General features: G+C 46.5%; 1 protein-coding gene across 1 annotated transcript in view; it reads left to right on the forward strand.

Moving 5' to 3' along the window:
- LOC118378961 (kinesin-like protein KIF26B) overlaps nt 1–24,270 on the forward strand; it is a 78,680-nt gene that overhangs the window by 4,228 nt on the left and 50,182 nt on the right. The window contains exons 3-7 of the mRNA XM_052485388.1: nt 746–839; nt 13,770–13,915; nt 14,200–14,316; nt 17,862–18,045; nt 22,363–22,549. Coding sequence (XP_052341348.1) covers nt 746–839; nt 13,770–13,915; nt 14,200–14,316; nt 17,862–18,045; nt 22,363–22,549 — 728 coding nt within the window. The remainder of the gene's footprint in view (nt 1–745; nt 840–13,769; nt 13,916–14,199; nt 14,317–17,861; nt 18,046–22,362; nt 22,550–24,270) is intronic.

The raw sequence follows: 24,270 nt of genomic DNA on the forward strand, positions 1-24,270 counted from the left end.
CTCTGTGTCTATCTCTCTCTCTCTCTGTGTATGCCTCTCTCTCTGTGTCTATCTCTCTCTCTCTGTGTCTGTATCTCTCTCTGTGTCTGTATCTCTCTCTGTCTGTCTCTCTCTCTGTGTGTCTGCCTCTCCCTCTGTGTGTCTGTATCTATCTCTCTGTGTGTCTGTATCACTCCATCTCTCTGTGTCTGTCTCTCTCTCTCTGTCTGTCTCTCTCTCTCTGTGTCTCTCTCTCTGTGTCTCTCTCTCTCTGTGTCTCTCTCTCTCTGTGTCTCCCTGTGTCTCTCTCTGTGTGTCTCTCTCTCGATTTCTCTCTCTGTCTCTCTCTCTGTGTGTCTGTCTCTGTCTCTCTCTCTCTGTGTGTCTCAATTCAATTCAATGGGCTTTATTGGCATGGGAAACATGTGTTAACATTGCCAAAGCAAGTGAGGTAGATAATATATAAAGTGAATATATAATCTCTCTCTCTCTCTCTCTCTCTCTCTCTCTCTCTCTCTCTCTCTCTCTCTCTCTCTCTCTCTCTCTCTCTCTCTCTCTCTCTCTCTCCGTCTCTCTCTCTCTCTCTCTCTCTCTCTCTCTCTCTCTCTCCGTCTCTCTCTCTCTCTCTCTCTCTCTCTCTCTCTCTCTCTCTCTCCGTCTCTCTCTCTCTCTCTCTCTCTCTCTCTCTCTCTCTCTCTCTCTCTCTCTCTCTCTCTCTCTCTCTCTCTCTCTCTCTCTCTCTCTCTCTCTCTCTCTCTCTCTCTAGGCGGAGGTGTGTGCTGGTACTGTAGCTGAGGTAATTCAGTCTGTGGTGAATGGAGCCGACGGCTGCGTCTTCTGTTTTGGCCACTCTAAACTGGGTAAGGATGTGTGTTGGTGTGATGGTCCCCACAAGTATAGTTAAACAAGTCCACACATTCTGCCTGATGCTGTGTGTATGTACTCAGACGTTGACAAACCGAGTCTGACATTGCACACACAGTAAATGCTTTTGCTAAGAATCGACCGCTAGTTTTCTGAGTGTGACGTTCTCTGATCAACATGACTGCATCTCAGCCAGCCTCAACTATCAGCACAGACTGCATTCAGAGGGAGGGGGAGAGAGGGTAGAGGGGGAGAGGGGGAGAAAAGGTAGAGGGGGAGAGGGTAAGGGGGAGGGTAGAGGGGAGAAAAGGTAGAGGGGAGAAAAGGTAGAGGGGGGGGGTAAAGGGGGAAAAGGTAGAGGGGGGAGAGGGGAGAGAGGGTAAAGGGGGGTAGAAAGGGTAGAGGGGGAGAAAGGGTAGAGGGGGAGAGAGGGTAAAGGGGAGAAAGGGTAGAGGGGGAGAAAGGGTAGAGGGGGAGAAAGGGGGGAGAGAGGGGGAGAAAGGGTAGAGGGGGAGAAAGGGTAGAGGGGAGAAAGGGTAGAGGGGGAGAAAGGGTAGAGGGTAGAGGGGGTAGAGGGGAGAAGGGGTAGAGGGGAGAAAGGTAGTGGGGGAGAAAGGGTAGAGGGGGAGAAAGGGTAGAAAGGGGGTAGAAGGGGGGAGAAGTGGGGAGAGGGGAGAGAAAGGGTAGAAGGGGAGAAAGGGTAGAAGGGGAGAAAAGGTAGAGGGGGAGAGAGGAGGGGAGAGAGAGAGGGGGAGAGAGGGGCAGAGAGAGGGGCAGAGGAGGGGCAGAGAGAGAGGGGCAGAGAGAGGGGGAGAAAGGGTAGAGGGGGGAGAAAGGGTAGAGGGGAGAGAAGGCAGAGAGAGAGGGGCAGGCAGAGAGAGAGGGGCAGAAAGAGAGAGGGGCAGAAAGGGTAGAGGGCAGGCAGGGTAGAGAGAGGGGCAGGCAGGGGAGAGAAAGGGTAGAGGGCAGAAAGGGTAGAGGGGGAGAAAGGGTAGAGGGGGAGAAAGGGTAGAGGGGGAGAAAGGGTAGAGTGGGAGAAAAGGTAGAGGGGCAGAGAGAGAGGGGGAAAGAGCAGAAATAGAAAGAAGAATGAGAGGGAGAGATGGGCGCCTTAAAAAGACAGGAACTGAGAGAGATAGAGAGAAAGAAACTGAAAGGGAGAGAGAGAGAGAGGTCTTGTCTGAGCAGGATGTTGGATCAACACGGTTTTAATCCCACTGAAGTCCCTCCTTAGACCGGCACAGTAATAAGTGTCAGGAACCTGTCTGTCTTAGTTTGCCTTCAACAACCATGCTTTCACACTCATGTAATCAGTCTACCCATGACAGAATCAACTTAGTCTTACAGCCCAGACACACATACATGTAAGTATACACACACACACACACACAAAGGATAAACGTCACTCGACAGAATAACACACAGTGGTCAAATTTTGCAGATGCTCTTATCCAGAGTGACAGTCAGTTAAGGAAAGTGACCCTACCACACAGCACGGCCATTGCTAGTAAAATCTTCTAGAATCTGAAAGCCTGTGGTGTGATGTCAGTGGACACTCATGTTGTTTCAGTGGTCGTGGAAATGAAAGACCGAATCCTCCCTTTAGGAACAAAGACAGAGTCCTCTCTGCTCCACTAGCCTGCTTGGCCTGGAGAACACAATTACCTTGGCTTTTATATTCCATCCAGGAAACGTCTGCTTCAAACAGACCACTGAATGATGGAGGGTGGGCCTGAGGTTACAGACCTTGAGACCTGTAAGACATGACAAAGTGTGTATGCGTATGTTTGTGTGTATGTATGTGTGTGTGTGTTTGATGTTGAAATAGAATAAACTGCTCCACTGGTCGCTAATAGAGATCAGCTAGCATTACAGGCCAGTCCTGCCTCTCCCACTCCACATTAAGACCTGAGACTGCAAAATCACACACTCACGCACACACACTCTGTGTGGCTGACCATTTCATGTCGTAAATCAAAGAATGCCCATAATTATACTCCTGTCATTTAAGGGGTGCTGAAAAGGGGGTATCCATTCTCCTGTCATTTAAGGGGTGCTGAAAAGGGTGTATCCATTCTCCTGTCATTTAAGGGGTGCTGAAAAGGGTGTATCCATTCTCCTGTCATTTAAGGGGTGCTGAAAAGGGTGTATCCATTCTCCTGTCATTTAAGGGGTGCTGAAAAGGGTGTATCCATTCTCCTGTCATTTAAGGGGTGCTGAAAAGGGTGTATCCATTCTCCTGTCATTTAAGGGGTGCTGAAAAGGGTGTATCCATTCTCCTGTCATTTAAGGGGTGCTGAAAAGGGTGTATCCATTCTCCTGTCATTTAAGGGGTGCTGAAAAGGGTGTATCCATTCTCCTGTCATTTAAGGGGTGCTGAAAAGGGTGTATCCATTCTCCCGTCATTATGGAACATGTTCTTGTCCTGCTACCCCTCCATTTTCCATTTATGGTTTTTCACTCCCTCTCTCTAACTAGCTGCCAGTTGAGGGCGTATGAGGCGTCTGTTTCTCAAACTAGACACTCTAATGTACTTGTCCTCTTGCTAAGTTGTGCACCGGGGCCTCCCGCTCCTCTTTCTATTCTGGTTAGAGCCAGTTTGCGTTGTTCTGTGAAGAGAGTAGTACACAGCTTTGTACAAGATTTTTCAGTTTCTTGGCAATGTCTCACATGGAATAGCCTTTATTTCTCAGAACAAGAATAGACTGACGAGTTTCAGAAGAAAGTCCTTTGTTTCTGGCCATTTTGAGCCTGTAATCGAACCCACTAGTGCTGATGCTCCAGATACTCAACTCGTCTAAAGAAGGCCAGTTTTATTGCTTCTTTAATCAGAACAGCAGTGTTCAGCTCCACTAACATAATTGAAAAAGGATTTTCTAATGATCAGTTAGCCTTTTAAAATGATATTAGCTAACACAACGTGCCATTGGAACACAGGAGTGATGGTTGCTGATAATGGGCCTCTGTACACCTATGTAGATATTCCATAAAAATGAGCTGTTTCTAGCTACAATAGTCATTTACAACATTAACAATGTCTACACTGTATTTCTGATCAATTTTATGTTATTTTAATGGACAAAATATTTGCTTTTCTTTCAAAAACAAGGACATTTCTAAGTGACCCCAAATTTTTGAACGGTAGTGTAGATTCAATAAGGACTGAGGGTATGAGATTCAATAATGACTGAGGGTATGAGATTCAATAATGACTGAGGGTATGAGATTCAATAATGACTGAGGGTATGAGATTCAATAATGACTGAGGGTATGTATAATTCAATAAGGACTGAGGGTATGAGATTCAATAAGGACTGAGGGTATGAGATTCAATAATGACTGAGGGTATGTATAATTCAATTAGGACTGAGGGTATGAGATTCAATAAGGACTGAGGGTATGAGATTCAATAAGGACTGAGGGTATGAGATTCAATAATGACTGAGGGTATGAGATTCAATAATGACTGAGGGTATGAGATTCAATAATGACTGAGGGTATGTATAATTCAATAAGGACTGAGGGTATGAAATTCAATAAGGACTGAGGGTATGAAATTCAATAAGGACTGAGGGTATGAGATTCAATAAGGACTGGGGGTATGAGATTCAATAATGACTGAGGGTATGAGATTCAATAATGACTGAGGGTATGAGATTCAATAATGACTGAGGGTATGTATAATTCAATAAGGACTGAGGGTATGAAATTCAATAAGGACTGAGGGTATGAAATTCAATAAGGACTGAGGGTATGAGATTCAATAATGACTGAGGGTATGTATAATTCAATAAGGACTGAGGGTATGAGATTCAATAATGACTGAGGGTATGTATAATTCAATAAGGACTGAGGGTATGAGATTTAATAATGACTGAGGGTATGAGATTCAATAATGACTCAGGGTATGTATAATTCAATAAGGACTGAGGGTATGAGATTCAATAATGACTGAGGGTATGTATAATTCAATAAGGACTGAGGGTATGAGATTCAATAATGACTGAGGGTATGTATAATTCAATAAGGACTGAGGGTATGAAATTCAATAAGGACTGAGGGTATGAAATTCAATAAGGACTGAGGGTATGACATTCAATAAGGACTAAGGGTATGAGATTCAATAATGACTGAGGGTATGTATATTTCAATAAGGACTGAGGGTATGAGATTCAATAATGACTGAGGGTATGAGATTCAATAATGACTGAGGGTATGTATAATTCATTAAGGACTGAGGGTATGAGATTCAATAATGACTGAGAGGTATGAGATTCAATAATGACTGAGGGTATGTATAATTCAATAAGGACTGATTCAATAATGACTGAGGGTATGTATAATTCATTAAGGACTGAGGGTATGAGATTCAATAAGGACTGAGGGTATGAGATTCAATAGTGACTGAGGGTATGAGATTCAATAAGGACTGAGGGTATGAGATTCAATAATGACTGAGGGTATGTATAATTCAATAAGGACTGAGGGTATGAGATTCAATAATGACTGAGGGTATGTATAATTCAATAAGGACTGAGGGTATGAGATTTAATAATGACTGAGGGTATGAGATTCAATAATGACTCAGGGTATGTATAATTCAATAAGGACTGAGGGTATGAGATTCAATAATGACTGAGGGTATGTATAATTCAATAAGGACTGAGGGTATGAGATTCAATAATGACTGAGGGTATGTATAATTCAATAAGGACTGAGGGTATGAAATTCAATAAGGACTGAGGGTATGAAATTCAATAAGGACTGAGGGTATGACATTCAATAAGGACTAAGGGTATGAGATTCAATAATGACTGAGGGTATGTATATTTCAATAAGGACTGAGGGTATGAGATTCAATAATGACTGAGGGTATGAGATTCAATAATGACTGAGGGTATGTATAATTCATTAAGGACTGAGGGTATGAGATTCAATAAGGACTGAGGGTATGAGATTCAATAGTGACTGAGGGTATGAGATTCAATAAGGACTGAGGGTATGAGATTCAATAATGACTGAGGGTATGTATAATTCAATAAGGACTGAGGGTATGAGATTCAATAATGACTGAGGGTATGAGATTCAATAATGACTGAGGGTATGAGATTCAATAAGGACTGAGGGTATGTAGATTCAACAAGGACTGAGGGTATGTAGATTCAACAATGACTGAGGGTATGAGATTCAATAATGACTGAGGGTATGAGATTCAATAAGGACTGAGGGTATGAGATTCAATAAGGACTGAGGGTATGTAGATTCAACAAGGACTGAGGGTATGAGATTCAATAATGACTGAGGGTATGTATAATTCAATAAGGACTGAGGGTATGTAGATTCAACAAGGACTGAGGGTATGAGATTCAACAGGGACTGAGTGTATGAGATTCAATAAGAACTGCAAGAGAAGAGAGGGGAGGAGGACAGCAGCGAAGCGGGGTATATAATTGAGTCCCACGCTCTCTTGCTCTTATATTAGCTCATCCACCCCGAGCCCTCTGATTGGATTAGTGGCCCTGGGCAGTACGGGCCATTCCTTTAATGGCAGCCATCTTTATTATGTCTTTAATCGATGTAAAACTCCTGTCGCTGTGGGCTTTCTTGACTCCAGCCTGCTTGTCTATGTACTGCTATCTGAGTCAGAGTGCAAGTGTTCCGCTCAGGCCTCCATTGAGGCCAGATTGGGCCCAGGCCAGACCACTCTGCTGCTGATTGGGCCCAGGCCAGACCACTCTGCTGCTGATTGGTTCCAGGCCAGACCACTCTGTTGCTGATTGGGCCAGACCACCACTGCTGATTGGGCTGATCTGCTGCTGATTGGGCCAGGCCAGACCACTCTGCTGCTGATTGGGCCCAGGCCAGACCACTCTGCTGCTGATTGGGCCCAGGCCAGACCACTCTGCTGCTGATTGGGCCCAGGCCAGACCACTCTGCTGCTGATTGGGCCCAGGCCAGACCACTCTGCTGCTGATTGGGCCCAGGCCAGACCACTCTGCTGCTGATTGGGCCCAGGCCAGACCACTCTGCTGCTGATTGGGCCCAGGCCAGACCACTCTGCTGCGGATTGTGGTACAGTACCTTGTAAAAGTATTCACCCCCCTTGGCTTTTTTCAGATTTTGTTGCATTACAACCTGTAATTGAAATGTATTTTATTAGGATTTCATGCAAAGGACATACACACAATAGTCCAAATTGGTGAAGTGAAATTAGAAAAATGTGCTTTTTTCAAAAAAATTCTAATCGGAAAAGTGGTGTGTGCAAATGTATTCACCCCCTTTGCTATGAAGCCCCTAAATAAGATCTGGTGCAATCAATTACCTTCAGAAGTCACATAATTAGTTAAATAAAGTTCACCTGTGTGCAATCTGAGTGTCACATGATCTCAGTATATACACACCTGTTCTGAAAGGCACCAGAGTCTGCAACACTACTAAGCAAGGCGCACTACCCAGCAAGCGGCACTATGAAGACCAAGGACCTTTCCGAACAGGTCAGGGACAAAGTTGTGAAGTACAGAACATCTGTACACCCTGTTACTAGCCTGTTCAACCTCTCTTTCGTATCGTCTGAGATCCCCAAAGATTGGAAAGCTGCTGCGGTCATCCCCCTCTTCGAAGGGGGAGACACCTTAGACCCAAACTGTTATAGACCTATATCCATCCTGCCCCGCCTTTCTAAAATCTTCGAAAGCCAAGTTAATAAACAGATCACCGACCATTTCGAATCCCACCGTACCTTCTCCACTATGCAATCTGGTTACTAGCTGGTCATGGGTGCACCTCAGCCACGCTCAAGGTCCTAAACGATATCATAACCGCCATCGATAAAAGACAGTACTGTGCAGCCATCTTCATCGACCTGGCCAAGGCTTTCGACTCTCAATCACCACATTCTTATCTGCAGACTCAATAGCCTTGGTTTCTCAAATGACTGCCTCTCCTGGTTCACCAATTACTTCTCAGATAGAGTTCAGTGTGTCAAATCAGAGGGCCTGTTGTCTGGCAGTCTCTATGGGGGTGACACAGGGTTCAATTCACGGGCCTACTGTTGGTCCTTCTGTAGCTCAGTTGGTAGAGCATGGCGCTTGTAACGCCAGGGTAGTGGGTTCGATTCCCGGGACCACCCATACGTAGAATGTATGCACACATGACTGTAAGTCGCTTTGGATAAAAGCGTCTGCTAAATGGAATATATTATTATTATATATTATTTTCTCTGTATATATCAACGATGTCGCTCTTGCCACGTGTGATTCCCTGATCCACCTCTACACAGACGACACCATTCTGTATACTTCTGGCCCTTCTTTGGACACTGTGTTAACTAACCTCCAGAGGAGCTTCAATGCCATACAACACTCCTTCCATGGCCTCCAACCGCTCTTAAATGCTAGTAAAAATTAAATGCATGCTATTCAACCGATCGTTGCCCGCACCTGCCCGTCTGACTAGCATCACTACTCTGGAAGGTGCTGACTTAGAATATGTGGACAACTACAAATACCTAGGTGTCTGTTTAGACAGTAAACTCTCCTTCCAGACAGACATTAAACATCTCCAGTCCAAAATTAAATATAGAATCGGCTTCCTATTTCGCAACAACGCATCCTTCACTCATACTGCCAAACATACCCTCGTAAAACTGACTTTCCTACCAATCCTTGACTTCGGCGATGTCATTTACAAAATAGCCTCCAACACTCTACTCAGCAAATTTGATGCAGTCTATCACAGTGCCATCCGTTTGTCACCAAAGCCCCATATACTACCCACCACTGCGACCTGTAAGCTCCCGTTGGCTGGCCCTCGCTACATATTCGTTGCTAAACCCACTGGCTTCAGGTCATCTATAAGTCCTTGCTAGGTAAAGCCCTGCCTTATCTCCGCTCACTGGTCACCATAGCACGCTCCAGCAGGTATATCTCTCTGGTCATCTCCAAAGCCAACACTTACTTTGCTGCCAATGACTGGAACGAATTGCAAAAATCACTGAAGCTGGAGTCTTATATCTCCCTCTCTAACTTTAAGCATCAGCTGTCAGAGCAGCTTACCAATCACTGTACCTGTACACAGCCAATCTGTAAATAGCACACCAAACTACCTCATCCCCATATTGTTATTTATCCTCTTGCTCTTTTGTACCCCAGTATCTGCACATCTATCATCATCTGCACATCTATCACTCCAGTGTTAATGCTATATTGTAATTATTTCGCCTCTATGGCCTATTTATTGCCTTACCTCCCTACTCTTTTACATTTGCAATTGATAATCTGTGGTATGACCAGCGGAACCCATCCAACTTGAAGGAGCTGGAGCAGTTTTGCCTTGAAGAACTGGCAAAAACCCCCAGTGGCTACATGTGCCAAGTTTATAGAGACATACCCCAAGAGATTTACAGCTGTAATTGTTGCAAAAGGTGTCTCTGTTTTCTGTTTTTTTTTGTCTTATTTCTTGTTTGTTTCACAATAAAAAAATATTTTAAATCAATATTGTAAATCAAATGATACAAACTCCACAAAAATCCAGTTTAATTCCAGGTTGTTAGGCAACAAAATAGGAAAAATGCCAAGGGGATGAATACTTTCACAAGCCACTGTATTTCCATATTATTTACATTATCAACCCCAGAAGGCGCTGGCACACTCCGGCAACTGTGTGTGTGACATATGGCTTTGTTTAGCCGTGAGTTTGATCTCTCTCCTGTCAACAGCAGGGGCCGTCTCCCTATGTCGCAGCTCAGAGGGACAGGTGTAGGTAGGCACACAGTGGGGATACACACACATAGCACGTACACATACACACATGCATGCCCACACTCTCAATTTATCTACAGCTGGGTTATTTTGGGGTCTGTGGGTCAGCAGACTTGAATGCATCGCTCTGCGCACACAGACAATCTGGGTGTCAAACCACACACACATATACACAACATTCAACCAGAGTGTGTGTGAAATGCACACAAACATACGGAAGATGTCAGTGCCCCTTGCCAAACCTGACACATTTAACTAAAACCAGAGTTAATTTAAAAGCAGACAGAAGGGATGGACTGTAGAAATGGGAAAAGGGAAGGAGGATAGAGGAGGAGGAGAAGGGGAGGAGGGTAGAGGAGGAGGAGAAAGAGAGGGGAGGAGGATAGAGGAGGAGAAGAAAGAGAGGGGAAGGAGGATAGAGGAGGAGGAGAAAGAGAGGGAAGGAGGATAGAGGAGGAGGAGAAGGGGAGGAGGATAGAGGAGGAGGAGAAAGAGAGGGGAGGAGGATAGAGGAGGAGGAGAAAGAGAGGGGAAGGAGGATAGAGGAGGAGGAGAAGGGGAGGAGGATAGAGGAGGAGGAGAAAGAGAGGGGAAGGAGGATAGAGGAGGAGCAGAAAGAGAGGGGAGGAGGATAGAGGAGGAGAAGAAAGAGAGGGGAAGGAGGATAAAGGAGGAGGAGAAGGGGAGGAGGATAGAGGAGGAGGAGAAAGAGAGGGGAAGGAGGATAGAGGAGGTGAAGAAAGAGAGGGGAGGAGGATAGAGGAGGAGAAGAAAGAGAGGGGAAGGAGGATAGAGGAGGAGGAGGAGAAGGGAAGGAGGATAGAGGAGCAGGAGAAAGAGAGGGAGGAGGATAGAGGAGGAGAAGAAAGAGAGGGGAGGAGGGAGGAGGAAGAGAGGGGAGGAGGATAGAGGAGGAGAAGAAAGAGAGGGGAAGGAGGATAGAGGAGGAGGAGGAGAAGGGAAGGAGGATAGAGGAGCAGGAGAAAGAGAGGGGAGGAGGATAGAGGAGGAGAAGAAAGAGAGGAAGGAGGATAGAGGAGGAGGAGAAAGAGAGGGGAGGAGGATAGAGGAGGAGGAGAAAGAGAGGGGAGGAGGATAGAGGAGGAGAAGAAAGAGAGGGGAAGGAGGATAGAGGAGAAGGAGGATAGAGGAGGAGGAGAAAGAGAGCGGAGGAGGATAGAGGAGGAGGAGAAAGAGAGGGGAGGAGGATAGAGGAGGAGGAGAAAGAGAGGGGACGGAGGATAGAGGAGGAGGAGGAGAAGGGAAGGAGGATAGAGGAGGAGGAGAAAGAGAGGGGAGGAGGATAGAGGAGGAGGAAGAGAAGGGGAGGAGGATAGAGGAGGAGGAGAAAGAGAGGGGAGGAGGATAGAGGAGGAGGAGAAGGGGAGGAGGATAGAGGAGGAGAAGAAAGAGAGAGGAAGGAGGATAGAGGAGCAGGAGAAAGAGAGGGGAAGGAGGATAGAGGAGCAGGAGAAAGAGAGGGGAAGGAGGATAGAGGAGCAGGAGAAAGAGAGGGGAAGGAGGATAGAGGAGCAGGAGAAAGAGAGGGGGAGGAGGATAGAGGAGCAGGAGAAAGAGAGGGGAAGGAGGATAGAGGAGCAGGAGAAAGAGAGGGGAAGGAGGATAGAGGAGGAGAAAGAGGGGGGAAGGAGGATAGAGGAGGAGGAGAAAGAGAGGGGAAGGAGGGGAAAGAGAGGGGGAGGGGGATAGAGGAGGAGAAAGAGAGGGGGAGGGGGATAGAAGAGGAGAAAGAGAGGGGAAGGAGGATAGAAGAGGAGAAAGAGAGGGGAGGAGGATAGAGGAGGAGGAGAAAGAGAGGGGAGGAGGACAGAGGAGGAGGAGAAGGGGAAGAGGATAGAGGAGGAGAAGAAAGAGAGGGGAAGGAGGATAGAGGAGGAGGAGGAGAAGGGGAGGAGGATAGATGAGGAGAAGAAAGAGAGGGGAGGAGGATATAGGAGCAGGAGAAAGAGAGGGGAGGAGGATAGAGGAGGAGGAGAAAGAGAGGGGAGGAGGATAGAGGAGGAGGAGAAAGAGAGGGGAGGAGGATAGAGGAGGAGGAGAAGGGGAGGAGGAGGAGAAGGGGAGGAGGATAGAGGAGGAGGAGAAAGAGAGGGGAGGAGGATAGAGGAGGAGGAGAAGGGGAGGAGGATAGAGGATGAGGAGAAAGAGAGGGGAATGACGATAGAGGAGGAGGAGGAGAAGGGGAGGAGGATAGAGGAGGAGGAGAAAGAGAGGGGAGGAGGATAGAGGAGGAGGAGAAGAGGAGGAGGATAGAGGAGGAGGAGAAAGAGAGGGGAAGGAGGATAGAGGAGGAGGAGGAGGAGGATAGAGGAGGAGGAGAAAGAGGGGAGGAGGATAGAGGAGGAGAAGAAAGAGAGGGGAGGAGGATAGAGGAGGAGAAGAGAGGGGAAGGAGGATAGAGGAGGAGGAGGAGAAGGGGAGGAGGATAGAGGAGGAGGATAGAGGAGGAGAAAGAGGGGGGGAGGATAGAGGAGGAGGAGAAAGAGAGGGGAAGGAGGATAGAGGAGGAGGAGGAGAAGGGGAGGAGGATAGAGGAGGAGGAGAAAGAGAGGGGAGGAGGATAGAGGAGGAGGAGAAGGGGAGGAGGATAGAGGAGGAGGAGAAAGAGAGGGGAAGGAGGATAGAGGAGGAGGAGAAGGGGAGGAGGATAGAGGAGGAGGATAGAGGAGGAGGAGAAAGAAAGGGGAGGAGGATAGAGGAGGAGGAGAAGAGGAGGAGGATAGAGGAGGAGGAGAAAGAGAGGGGAAGGAGGATAGAGGAGGAGGAGAAAGAGAGGGGAAGGAGGATAGAGGAGGAGAAGAAAGAGAGGGGAAGGAGGATAGAGGAGGAGGAGGAGGAGAAGGGGAGGAGGATAGAGGAGGAGGATAGAGGAGGAGAAAGAGGGGGAGGATAGAGGAGGAGGAGAAAGAGAGGGGAAGGAGGATAGAGGAGGAGGAGGAGAAGGGGAGGAGGATAGAGGAGGAGGAGAAAGAGAGGGGAGGAGGATAGAGGAGGAGGAGAAGGGGAGGAGGATAGAGGAGGAGGAGAAAGAGAGGGGAAGGAGGATAGAGGAGGAGGAGGAGAAGGGGAGGAGGATAGAGGAGGAGGATAGAGGAGGAGGAGAAAGAAAGGGGAGGAGGATAGAGGAGGAGGATAGAGGAGGAGGAGAAAGAGAGGGGAAGGAGGATAGAGGAGGAGGAGAAAGAGAGGGGAAGGAGGATAGAGGAGGAGGAGGAGGAGGAGAAGGGGAGGAGGATAGAGGAGGAGGAGAAAGAGAGGGGAGGAGGATAGAGGAGGAGAAGAAAGAGAGGGGAGGAGGATAGAGGAGGAGAAGAAAGAGAGGGGAAGGAGGATAGAGGAGGAGAAAGAGGGGGGAAGGAGGATAGAGGAGAAGGAGAAAGAGAGGGGAAGGAGGAGAAAGAGAGGGGGAGGGGGATAGAGGAGGAGAACGAGAGGGGGAGGGGGATAGAGGAGGAGAAAGAGAGGGGGATAGAGGAGGAGAAAGAGAGTGGAAGGAGGATAGAGGAGCAGGAGAAAGAGAGGGGAAGGAGGATAGAGGAGTAGGAGAAAGAGAGGGGAAGGAGGATAGAGGAGCAGGAGAAAGAGAGGGGAAGGAGGATAGAGAAGTAGGAGAAAGAGAGGGGAAGGAGGATAGAGAAGTAGGAGAAAGAGAGGGGAAGGAGGATAGAGGAGGAGAAAGAGAGGGGAAGGAGGATAGAGGAGGAGAAAGAGAGGGGAAGGAGGATAGAGGAGCAGGAGAAAGAGAGGGGAAGGAGGATAGAGTAGGAGAAAGAGGGGGAAGGAGGATTGAGGAAGAGAAAGAGGGGGGAAGGAGGATAGAGGAGCAGGAGAAAGAGAGGGGAAGGAGGATAGAGGAGGGAAGACAGACTGTGTGTGTTTGGTAGAGGCATCATGTTAATGACCATTGTACACTGTTGATGGAGTTCTAATCATTCTGGGAGTATTTACTAGAATGGCTAGATCTGTAAACCAGACTTTCATCTCCTCTTCCTCTCCTGTGTGTGTGTGTGTGTGTGTGTGTGTGTGTGTGTGTGTGTGTGTGTGTGTGTGTGTGTGTGTGTGTGTGTGTGTGTGTGTGTGTGTGTGTGTGTGTGTGTGTGTGTGTGTGTGTGTGTGTGTGTGTGTGTGTGTGTGTCCATCCTCCAGGTAAATCCTACACCATGATAGGTGGTGACGAGTCCATGCAGACCCTGGGGATCATCCCCTGTGCCATTTCCTGGCTCTTCAAACTCATCAACGAGAGGAAGGAGAAGACAGGAGCACGTTTCTCTGTCCGAGTCTCCGCCGTAGAGGTCTGTTACACTTATGGGCAACAGAGCTGCTCTGATTGGTCAAAAGACCAATTAGTGGTAAAAGATCAGAATTGGGCTTTTTAAGGGCCGGTTTCTGAGACTCAGATTAAGGGAGATTCTCCATGCATTTTTATCCAGGAGTAGTCTTAATCGGGGTCTGGGAAACCAATTCTTATTCTTTTGTGTACAAATGACTGAATTAACGGTATGCAATATGTATGAGATGCTTGTTCTAGGTGTGAGGGAAAGATGTGGAGTTCTGAGGGTGGTGTTCTATGTTCTAGGTGTGGGGTAAAGAGGAGAACCTGAAGGACTTGCTATCTGAAGTGGCTACAGGTAGTTTGCAGGACAGCCAGTCCCCTGGAGTCTACCTCTGTGAGGACCCCATCTGTGGCATGCAGGTAAGATGGCACTAGTCAACTTGTTAACTAATCAACTTAACCTTGATTGTCTGGAACAAAACCCTGCACGCCCTGCCGCCGTCCAGCTAACTAGTGTCATTATCTAGATGGCTTTGAGCTTTGACTTCAGTGTTCAGCATGTGTCCATGCTGAACACAGAGACAGAGATGATGACATGAAGTAACTCATGATGAATCCACAAGACTACAAGGAGAGCGACAGAGGTAGTCTGCTGAGAATCTCCCATGGTTGAGACTAGGAGAGTGCTGTGACTCCTCTAGTGTTTTCCTCTGCTAAGAATCTCCCATGGTTGAGACTAGGAGAGTGCTGTGACTCCTCTAGTGTTTTCCTCTGCTGAGAATCTCCCATGACTGAGACTAGGAGAGTGATGTGACTCCTCTGTTTTCCTCTGCTGAGAATCTCCCATGGTTGAGACTAGGAGAGTGCTGTGACTCCTCTAGTGTTTTCCTCTGCTAAGAATCTCCCATGGTTGAGACTAGGAGAGTGCTGTGACTCCTCTAGTGTTTTCCTCTGCTGAGAATCTCCCATGACTGAGACTAGGAGAGTGATGTGACTCCTCTGTTTTCCTCTGCTGAGAATCTCCCATGGTTGAGACTAGGAGAGTGCTGTGACTCCTCTTGTGTTACTCTGCTGAGAATCTCCCATGGTTGAGACTAGGAGAGTGCTGTTGCTCCTCTCGTGTTTTACTCTGCTGAGAATCTCCCATGGTTAAGACTAGGATAGTGCTGTGACTCCTCTTGTGTTAATCTGCTGAGAATCTCCCATGGTTGAGACTAGGAGAGTGATGTGGCTCCTCTTGTGTTACTCTGCTGAGAATCTCCCATGGTTGAGACTAGGAGAGTGCTGTGGCTCCTCTAGTGTTATACTCTGCTGAGAATCTCCCATGGTTGAGACTAGGAGAGTGCTGTGGCTCCTCTTGTGTTTTACTCTGCTGAGAATCTCCCATGGTTGAGACTAGGAGAGTGCTGTGGCTCCTCTAGTGTTTTACTCTGCTGAGAATCTCCCATGGTTGAGACTAGGAGAGTGCTGTGACTCCTCTAGTGTTTTACTCTGCTGAGAATCTCCCATGGTTGAGACTAGGAGAGTGCTGTGGCTCCTCTAGTGTTTTCCTCTGCTGAGAATCTCCCATGGTTGAGACTAGGAGAGTGCTGTGGCTCCTCTCGTGTGTTACTCTGCTGAGAATCTCCCATGGTTGAGACTAGGAGAGTGCTGTGACTCCTCTCGTGTGTTACTCTGCTGAGAATCTCCCATGGTTGAGACTAGGAGAGTGCTGTGACTCCTCTCGTGTGTTACTCTGCTGAGAATCTCCCATGGTTGAGACTAGGAGAGTGCTGTGACTCCTCTAGTGTTTTACTCTGCTGAGAATCTCCCATGGTTGAGACTAGGAGAGTGCTGTGACTCCTCTCGTGTGTTACTCTGCTGAGAATCTCCCATGGTTGAGACTAGGAGAGTGCTGTGACTCCTCTAGTGTTTTACTCTGCTGAGAATCTCCCATGGTTGAGACTAGGAGAGTGCTGTTGCTCCACTAGTGTTTTCCTCTGCTGAGAATCTCCCATGGTTGAGACTAGGAGAGTGCTGTGACTCCTCTAGTGTTTTACTCTGCTGAAAATCTCCCATGGTTGAGACTAGGAGAGTGCTGTGACTCCTCTAGTGTTTTACTCTGCTGAGAATCTCCCATGGTTGAGACTAGGAGAGTGCTGTGACTCCTCTAGTGTTTTACTCTGCTGAGAATCTCCCATGGTTGAGACTAGAAGAGTGCTGTGACTCCTCTAATGTTTTACTCTGCTGAGAATCTCCCATGGTTGAGACTAGGAGAGTGCTGTGGCTCCTCTTGCGTTTTACTCTGCTGAGAATCTCCCATGTTTGAGACTAGGAGAGTGCTGTGACTCCTCTAGTGTTTTCCTCTGCTGAGAATCTCCCATGGTTGAGACTAGGAGAGTGCTGTGACTCCTCTAGTGTTTTCCTCTGCTGAGAATCTCCCATGGTTGAGACTAGGAGAGTGCTGTGACTCCTCTAGTGTTTTACTCTGCTGAGAATCTCCCATGGTTGAGACTAGGAGAGTGCTGTGGCTCCTCTAGTGTTTTCCTCTGCTGAGAATCTCCCATGGTTGAGACTAGGAGAGTGCTGTTGCTCCTCTAGTGTTTTTCTCTGCTGAGAATCTCCCATGGTTGAGACTAGGAGAGTGCTGTGACTCCTCTAGTGTTTTCCTCTGCTGAGAATCTCCCATGGTTGAGACTAGGAGAGTGCTGTGAGTGTTTTACTCTGCTGAGAATCTCCCATGGTTGAGACTAGGAGAGTGCTGTGGCTCCTCTAGTGTTTTCCTCTGCTGAGAATCTCCCATGGTTGAGACTAGGAGAGTGCTGTTGCTCCTCTAGTGTTTTTCTCTGCTGAGAATCTCCCATGGTTGAGACTAGGAGAGTGCTGTGACTCCTCTAGTGTTTTACTCTGCTGAGAATCTCCCATGGTTGAGACTAGGAGAGTGCTGTTGCTCCTCTCGTGTGTTACTCTGCTGAGAATCTCCCATGGTTGAGACTAGGAGAGTGCTGTGACTCCTCTAGTGTTTTCCTCTGCTAAGAATCTCCCATGGTTGAGACTAGGAGAGTGCTGTGACTCCTCTAGTGTTTTCCTCTGCTGAGAATCTCCCATGGTTGAGACTAGGAGAGGTGCTGTTGCTCCTCTAGTGTTTTACTCTGCTGAGAATCTCCCATGGTTGAGACTAGGAGAGTGCTGTGGCTCCTCTAATGTTTTACTCTGCTGTAACTAACTGTGGTGTTATCAAAGGAAACCCACACTGCTAAGGCAACTGGAGGACTGTGTGTGAGGATGGCAGTATCAGACCTAGAGCACTGTAGTAGTATATTATGATATATCTCTGTGTGTCTACCCCCAGGCACTAGGCTCTGTTGTCTTAGCTGGCTGTTTTTCACCTGACAATGTCTCTATGGAGACACACACAAACACATGCAGAGAGGCACACACGTGCACGCTCATACGCACAAAGGGAGGGCTCGTGAGCATGTGTGATTTGGCAGCCGTAGGTCTTAATGTGGTTGTCAAACTGTGTTGCCCTTAGCTGGTATAGCTCTCTGCTCATTTAGGGATTATCGTTGTGTCTTTTCTAAACATCAATAAGAGAAACAGACAGACAGGATTTTAACACCATTATGTTATATGTAGATGCAATTTGTGTGTGTGGGTGCGTTCGTGCGTGTGTGTGGTTATATGTTGATAGGATTAGTGTGTGTGGTTAAATGTTGATAGGAGTATTGTGTGTGAGACAGGGGTATCAGTGTAAACCCTAGCTAATCTGAGATAATCTCATGCTGTAATGATACCCCGCAGCAGTTTAGTGATAATGTGAGTCTCACTCTACAGACACTACACACTGCATCACACGCACACACACACACACTTACACAAACACACAGAAATGACTGTCGTTTGTAAAATGAGTATTTTTTTCTCCAAAGTCAAATTTAGTAAAGAATGAAAGTGTCTTTTCTCACCTACTCTGTAATCCCCAGCTCCAGAACCAGAGTGAGCTGCGAGCCCCCACGCCAGAGAAAGCAGCCTTTTTCCTGGATGCAGCCATAGCAGCTCGCTATAGCAACAGAGCTGACTCCGCCCCGGAGGAGCATCTCAACTCACACATGCTGTTCACACTGCACATCTACCAGTACCGCATGGAGAAGACTGGCAAGGGAGGGAGTGAGTACTGCACACACACACACACTTTAATGGACACTACCGTTCTTTATAATAGAAGTAAAATAATGAAAATGTCACCCTAGACTGTACGGCCCCTACAGTACTGATTGATACTATATATTTATATATACTATATATTTATAGTTTAAAAAATAATATAATCTGTGATGATTTGATAATTAACACAAACTAAAGACATTCATCAACGACAGCTAGGAGAGTGTACTTCAGATCGCCTGTATCTCATCCTCTGCAGCTCTGGGCTCGTTTGAGTTTGACTCCCGCTGTATCTGTCGTGTCCCAGGTTGTCAGTGAGACTGTCTCCGTGCTAATTATACAGTGTGATGTCACGAGCCCTTTTGAGGGAATAAATAGTGTGTGATAGCGTAGTGAGATGCTTGATAACATGGCTAGGAGAATGTGTTGTTGGCCTGTACCAGCCCCATTGCTCCACCGCCGGTTTAAGCCCATGATCTATCTTCTTCCTCTTCTGCAGTTAACCCACTGTTCCTAGGCCGTCATTGAAAATAAGAATTTGTTCTTAACTGACTTGCCTAGTTAAATAAAGGTAAAATAAAAAATAAATAAAATTCTCACCGAGGAGATTGAATCCTCAAGGTACATTTTAAGGGTCAAATGGTGTAGTCGAGGGTCATACAGATGTAGGATCATAATTTGATCACTCTTTTGGAGTGTATTTGAGTTGTAAAAAAGCTTCTAGAGTTTGTAATTTCCACTTTGAAATTTCAGACTTGATTTGACCTCACAAAGTATGTATCAACTACAAAAATGTATATGAATTATGACGCACATAATAATTTGCATTTCCTGATGCTGCATGACTATTCTCCTGCTGTAGCAAACTGGCTCACGTTAAGATCCTTCTGCACATCTGTATCATAACTCTTCCGTAACTCATTAACTGCCCTCCTCCACATCACAATTCATTTGGTCATAACGGTCTATAATGGACACATGAAAAGTCTAGGTAGGAATTCTATGCAGTCAATAAACTTTCAATTTCTAAAGCATTTATAGCTAAGCACGTAATGCTAGTTAACTGTGCAGTTTTCCACTGGTCTATAACACCAACATTAACGGTCTATGAATGAATTCTATGCAGGGTCATTTCAATAAGCCATGACACCCACCATCTCAAATTGTTTTGAAATCGCTTCTGTAGTTAGAAACATATAAGATTTGCATTCCTGCAATATTATTTTGTTTAAATATGATTTGATCTCTGAGAAATTAAGCTAATGAATTGCTCCCAAATTTGCCATTTTACTTTATAGGATTCATATAATATTCAATAAATATAGTACCTGACTAAACTTTTTACTAGCAATGAGTAAGACATGAGGAATACAAATAAATGGTCAGAATCCACCCACGGAACACACACACGCCACGCTAATCCCAACCCAACAACGAGTATATCGTATCGGTTCTCTCTGTCTGACAAGTAGTATGTAGTATTGTTTCTTCATCTTTTGTAATGAATTCTCAGTGAAATTGGTGGTGTTCCCCCGTTCAGAGAAATGAGTCATTGAAGTTGTTAGGTTCATGTCCCATTCTGCATCCTGATATTACCTGGTTCTGACCACTAGATGGTGCTGTTCCTGTTAATGGCTGATATTTTTTTTAAGACCCCCCATTAACTTTTTTGCCTTTGTGGCAGAAATCCAATGCAAATCAATGGTACCTATATTAGCATTTTCACACTTCATATTAGTACATTTTACTCACTAAAATAGTTGTTGCTAGCTATGAGTCTGAAATTAGGAATTTAATTTGAATGCTTTGAATATTAGTCTTTGTTAAATCTATTAAAGAAAAGTCAAACTGGAAAATGTCAATAGTAGGATTCTTCGGCGATGTCCTCAGCAATTGTTTTCTGTGCTAGCTAGCTAACGTTACAACTGGGAAAATGTAAATGTTCATATGTTCATGAAAATGTTCATAAAATATGTTCATATTTCCTTTACCATTCTGTGTTTTGTCTGTATTATGATGTTTATAAATCCTTCATAAATGCTTTATGAATGGAAGAGATGACAGTACATTAACCGCATAAAATTCATACATAGACCTTTAATGATGGTGTTGTAGATCAGAGTAACAAACTACACAGTTAATTACCATGAAGTGCTTAGCTATAAACGCTTTATGAGTGGGTCCCGTGTGGCTCAGTTAGTAGAGCATGGTGCTTGCAACTCCAGGCTTATGGGTTCGATTCCCATGGGGGACCAGTATGGGAAAAAAAGGTATGAAAATGTATACTGTGAGTCGCTCTGGACAAAAATGTCAAATGCAATGGGAAAATATGTTTGACTTTACTTTGAATGCATATCATTCATACATAGACCCTTTGTGTCCATTATAGACCAGTATGACCAACTTAATTGTGATGTGGAGGAGGGCTGTTAATAAGTTACGAAAGAGTTATGATATGACACTGAACTACACGCTTTGATCCGTAAACTTTACCCTGAGAAGTCCACCCTGTGGAGACCTTCATGCCCCATTGACCTCCGTTAGGAGAAGAAGAAGAAGGTAAGTCACAGGCCTTTACTGGCCGGTGGGGGAAATGGGTCTGGTACAGCATCATTCTCAAAACATGGTTGGGCTTTTGGCATGTTCACTAATATATGCTTTGGACACAAAGATTGCTCTGAGAAGGTAAATTGGATATACATGTACTGTGGGGGCCCAGAGAGGTGTTCAGTATTGACTGACTTTGAGCATACCCAAGGAAGACTGTGTATAACCCCCTCTAGCTGGGTGAGCCTGACGGGCCGGCTGAGGCACGGGTCTGGACAAGCCAGCTGGGCGTAAAATCCTGATGAAATGGCAGAGGCGTGGGAGCCTGTCAATCCTGCTGAGGCTTGGTAGCCTGATGATCCGGCTGAAGCGTGACGTGGGTTGTGCGCCTTCCGAGCCAACCGGGGCGTGGAAGCCTCTCGATCCGGCTAGGGCGTGGAAGCCTCTCGATCCGGCTAGGGCGTGGAAACCTCTCGATCCGGCTAGGGCGTGGAAGCCTCTCGATCCGGCTAGGGCGTGGAAGCCTCTCGATCCGGCTAGGGCGTGGAAGCCTCTCGATCCGGCTAGGGCGTGGAAGCCTCTCGATCCGGCTAGGGCGTGGAAGCCTCTCGATCCGGCTAGGGCGTGGAAGCCTCTCGTCGATCCGGCTAGGGCGTGGAAGCCTCTCGTCGATCCGGCTAGGGCGTGGAAGCCTCTCGATCCGGCTAGGGCGTGGAAGCCTCTCGATCCGGCTAGGGCGTGGAAGCCTCTCGATCCGGCTAGGGCGTGGAAGCCTCTCGATCCGGCTAGGGCGTGGAAGCCTCTCGATCCGGCTAGGGCGTGGAAGCCTCTCGATCCGGCTAGGGCGTGGAAACCTCTCGAATCCGGCTGGGGCGTGGAAGCCTCTCGATCCGGCTAGGGGGTGGAAACCTCTCGATCCGGCTAGGGCGTGGAAACCTCTCGATCCGGCTAGGGCGTGGAAACCTCTCGATCCGGCTAGGGCGTGGAAACCTCTCGATCCGGCTAGGGCGTGGAAACCTCTCGATTCGGCTAGGGATCCGGCTAGGGCGTCATTCTCTTTCTCCCTCCCATAATTTTCTCTCCTTCTCTCTCTCCTCCTCCCTGCTGTCTCTCTCCCCCTCTCTCTCTCTCCTCCTTCTCTTTCTCCCTCTCCTTCTCTCACACCCCCTCCCGCTGTCTCTCTCCCCCTCTCTCTCTCTCTCCTCCTTCTCTTTCTCCCTCTCCTTCTCTCACTCCTCCTCCCCGCTGTCTCTCTCCCCCTCTCTCTCTCTCCTCCTTCTCTTTCTCCCTCTCCTTCTCTCACACCCCTCCCCGCTGTCTCTCTCCCCCTCTCTCTCTCTCTCCTCCTTCTCTTTCTCCCTCTCCTTCTCTCTCTCCTCCTCCCCGCTGTCTCTCTCCCCCTCTCTCTCTCCTCCTTCTCTTTCTCCCTCTCCTTCTCTCTCTCCTCCTCCCCGCTGTCTCTCTCCCCCTCTCTCTCTCTCTCCTCCTTCTCTTTCTCCCTCTCCTTCTCTCTCTCCTCCTCCCCGCTGTCTCTCTCTCCCTCTCTCTCTCTCCTTCTCTTTCTCCCTCTCCTTCTCTCTCTCCTCCTCCCCGCTGTCTCTCTCCCCCTCTCTCTCTCTCTCTCCTTCTCTTTCTCCCTCTCCTTCTCTCACACCCCCTCCCCGCTGTCTCCCCCTCTCTCTCTCACCACCTTCCCCACCTTTCACTCTCTCCCCTGCCCTCCCTCCTCTCTCGCTCTATCTCCCTCCTTTCACGCTCTCTCTCTCTCTCCAGTGTCAGGAGGTCGCAGTAGGCTCCACCTGATAGACCTGGGCAGCTGTGTGAAGGTGCTGGGAGGAGGGAAGGGCAGAGACAGCAGTGGTAGTAGCAGCACCACAGCAGCAGGGCTGTGTCTGTCTCTGTCTGCCCTGGGGAACGTCATCCTGGCTCTGGTCAACGGCAGCAAACACATCCCTTACAAGTACGTGTCTACTGTGTGTGTGTGTGTGTGGGGGGGGTTGTATTAGGTTTCACTCTCACCAAAATCTGTCCAAAATAAACCAATGCATGGCCTTATTTTGGACCTAAGTTTATCGCCTGCCTTCCCGCCTTTGGGACTCTCAATGTGAGTATCTCATTATATACAGATCTCTGGACGGATCCGTTTTTACGCCTGCTATGTTAAGTAAGATATGCATAGACCGCATGAGAGAGGAATGTACACAACATAACTACGAGAGGGACAGAAAGTATGCCTTATGTACTTTGAAGAACTAGTCAAATAATCTTGTCAGAAAGCTCTGCAGCACACTTAGGCAGGCTAGATAAATAGCATGACTAAAGAAAGTACAGATAATATTAGATGGTCTGGCTAGCTGACTGCTTCAGCGATGACTAATGAGATGAGGACTTTAAAGTAATGACAAAAATATTAAGTAATCAAATAAACAAGTATTATTATTATTATTTCCTATTTTCTACTTATGTCTACCCAATGTGGACCTGACAGAGAATATTTCATATTTTCTACTTATGTCTACCCAATGTGGACCTGACAGAGAATATTTCATATTTTCTACTTATGTCTACCCAATGTGGACCTGACAGAGAATATTTCATATTTTCTACTTATGTCTACCCAATGTGGACCTGACAGAGAATATTTCCTATTTTCTACTTATGTCTACCCAATGTGGACCTGACAGAGAATATTTCATATTTTCTACTTATGTCTACCCAATGTGGACCTGACAGAGAATATTTCCTATTTTCTATGTCTTGTGGACCTGACAGAGAATATTTCCTATTTTCTACTTATGTCTACCCAATGTGGACCTGACAGAGAATATTTCATATTTTCTACTTATGTCTACCCAATGTGGACCTGACAGAGAATATTTCCTATTTTCTACTTATGTCTACCCAATGTGGACCTGACAGAGAATATTTCCTATTTTCTACTTATGTCTACCCAATGTGGACCTGACAGAGAATATTTCCTATTTTCTACTTATGTCTACCCAATGTGGACCTGACAGAGAATATTTCCTATTTTCTACTTATGTCTACCCAATGTGGACCTGACAGAGAATATTTCCTATTTTCTACTTATGTCTACCCAATGTGGACCTGACAGAGAATATTTCATATTTTCTACTTATGTCTACCCAATGTGGACCTGACAGAGAATATTTCCTATTTTCTACTTATGTCTACCCAATGTGGACCTGACAGAGAATATTTCCTATTTTCTACTTATGTCTACCCAATGTGGACCTGACAGAGAATATTTCCTATTTTCTACTTATGTCTACCCAATGTGGACCTGACAGAGAATATTTCCTATTTTCTACTTATGTCTACCCAATGTGGACCTGACAGAGAATATTTCCTATTTTCTACTTATGTCTACCCAATGTGGACCTGACAGAGAATATTTCCTATTTTCTACTTATGTCTACCTAATGTGGACCTGACAGAGAATATTTCCTATTTTCTACTTATGTCTACCCAATGTGGACCTGACAGAGAATATTTCCTATTTTCTACTTATGTCTACCCAATGTGGACCTGACAGAGAATATTTCCTATTTTCTACTTATGTCTACCTAATGTGGACCTGACAGAGAATATTTCATATTTTTTGTGTTTTGGCAATTGAATGTTCACCTTGAATTTCCATTAAAAACTCTAGAACCATTG

This window comes from Oncorhynchus keta, chromosome 29 (genome assembly GCF_023373465.1).
Source record: "Oncorhynchus keta strain PuntledgeMale-10-30-2019 chromosome 29, Oket_V2, whole genome shotgun sequence".
Taxonomy (NCBI): Eukaryota; Metazoa; Chordata; class Actinopteri; order Salmoniformes; family Salmonidae; genus Oncorhynchus; species Oncorhynchus keta.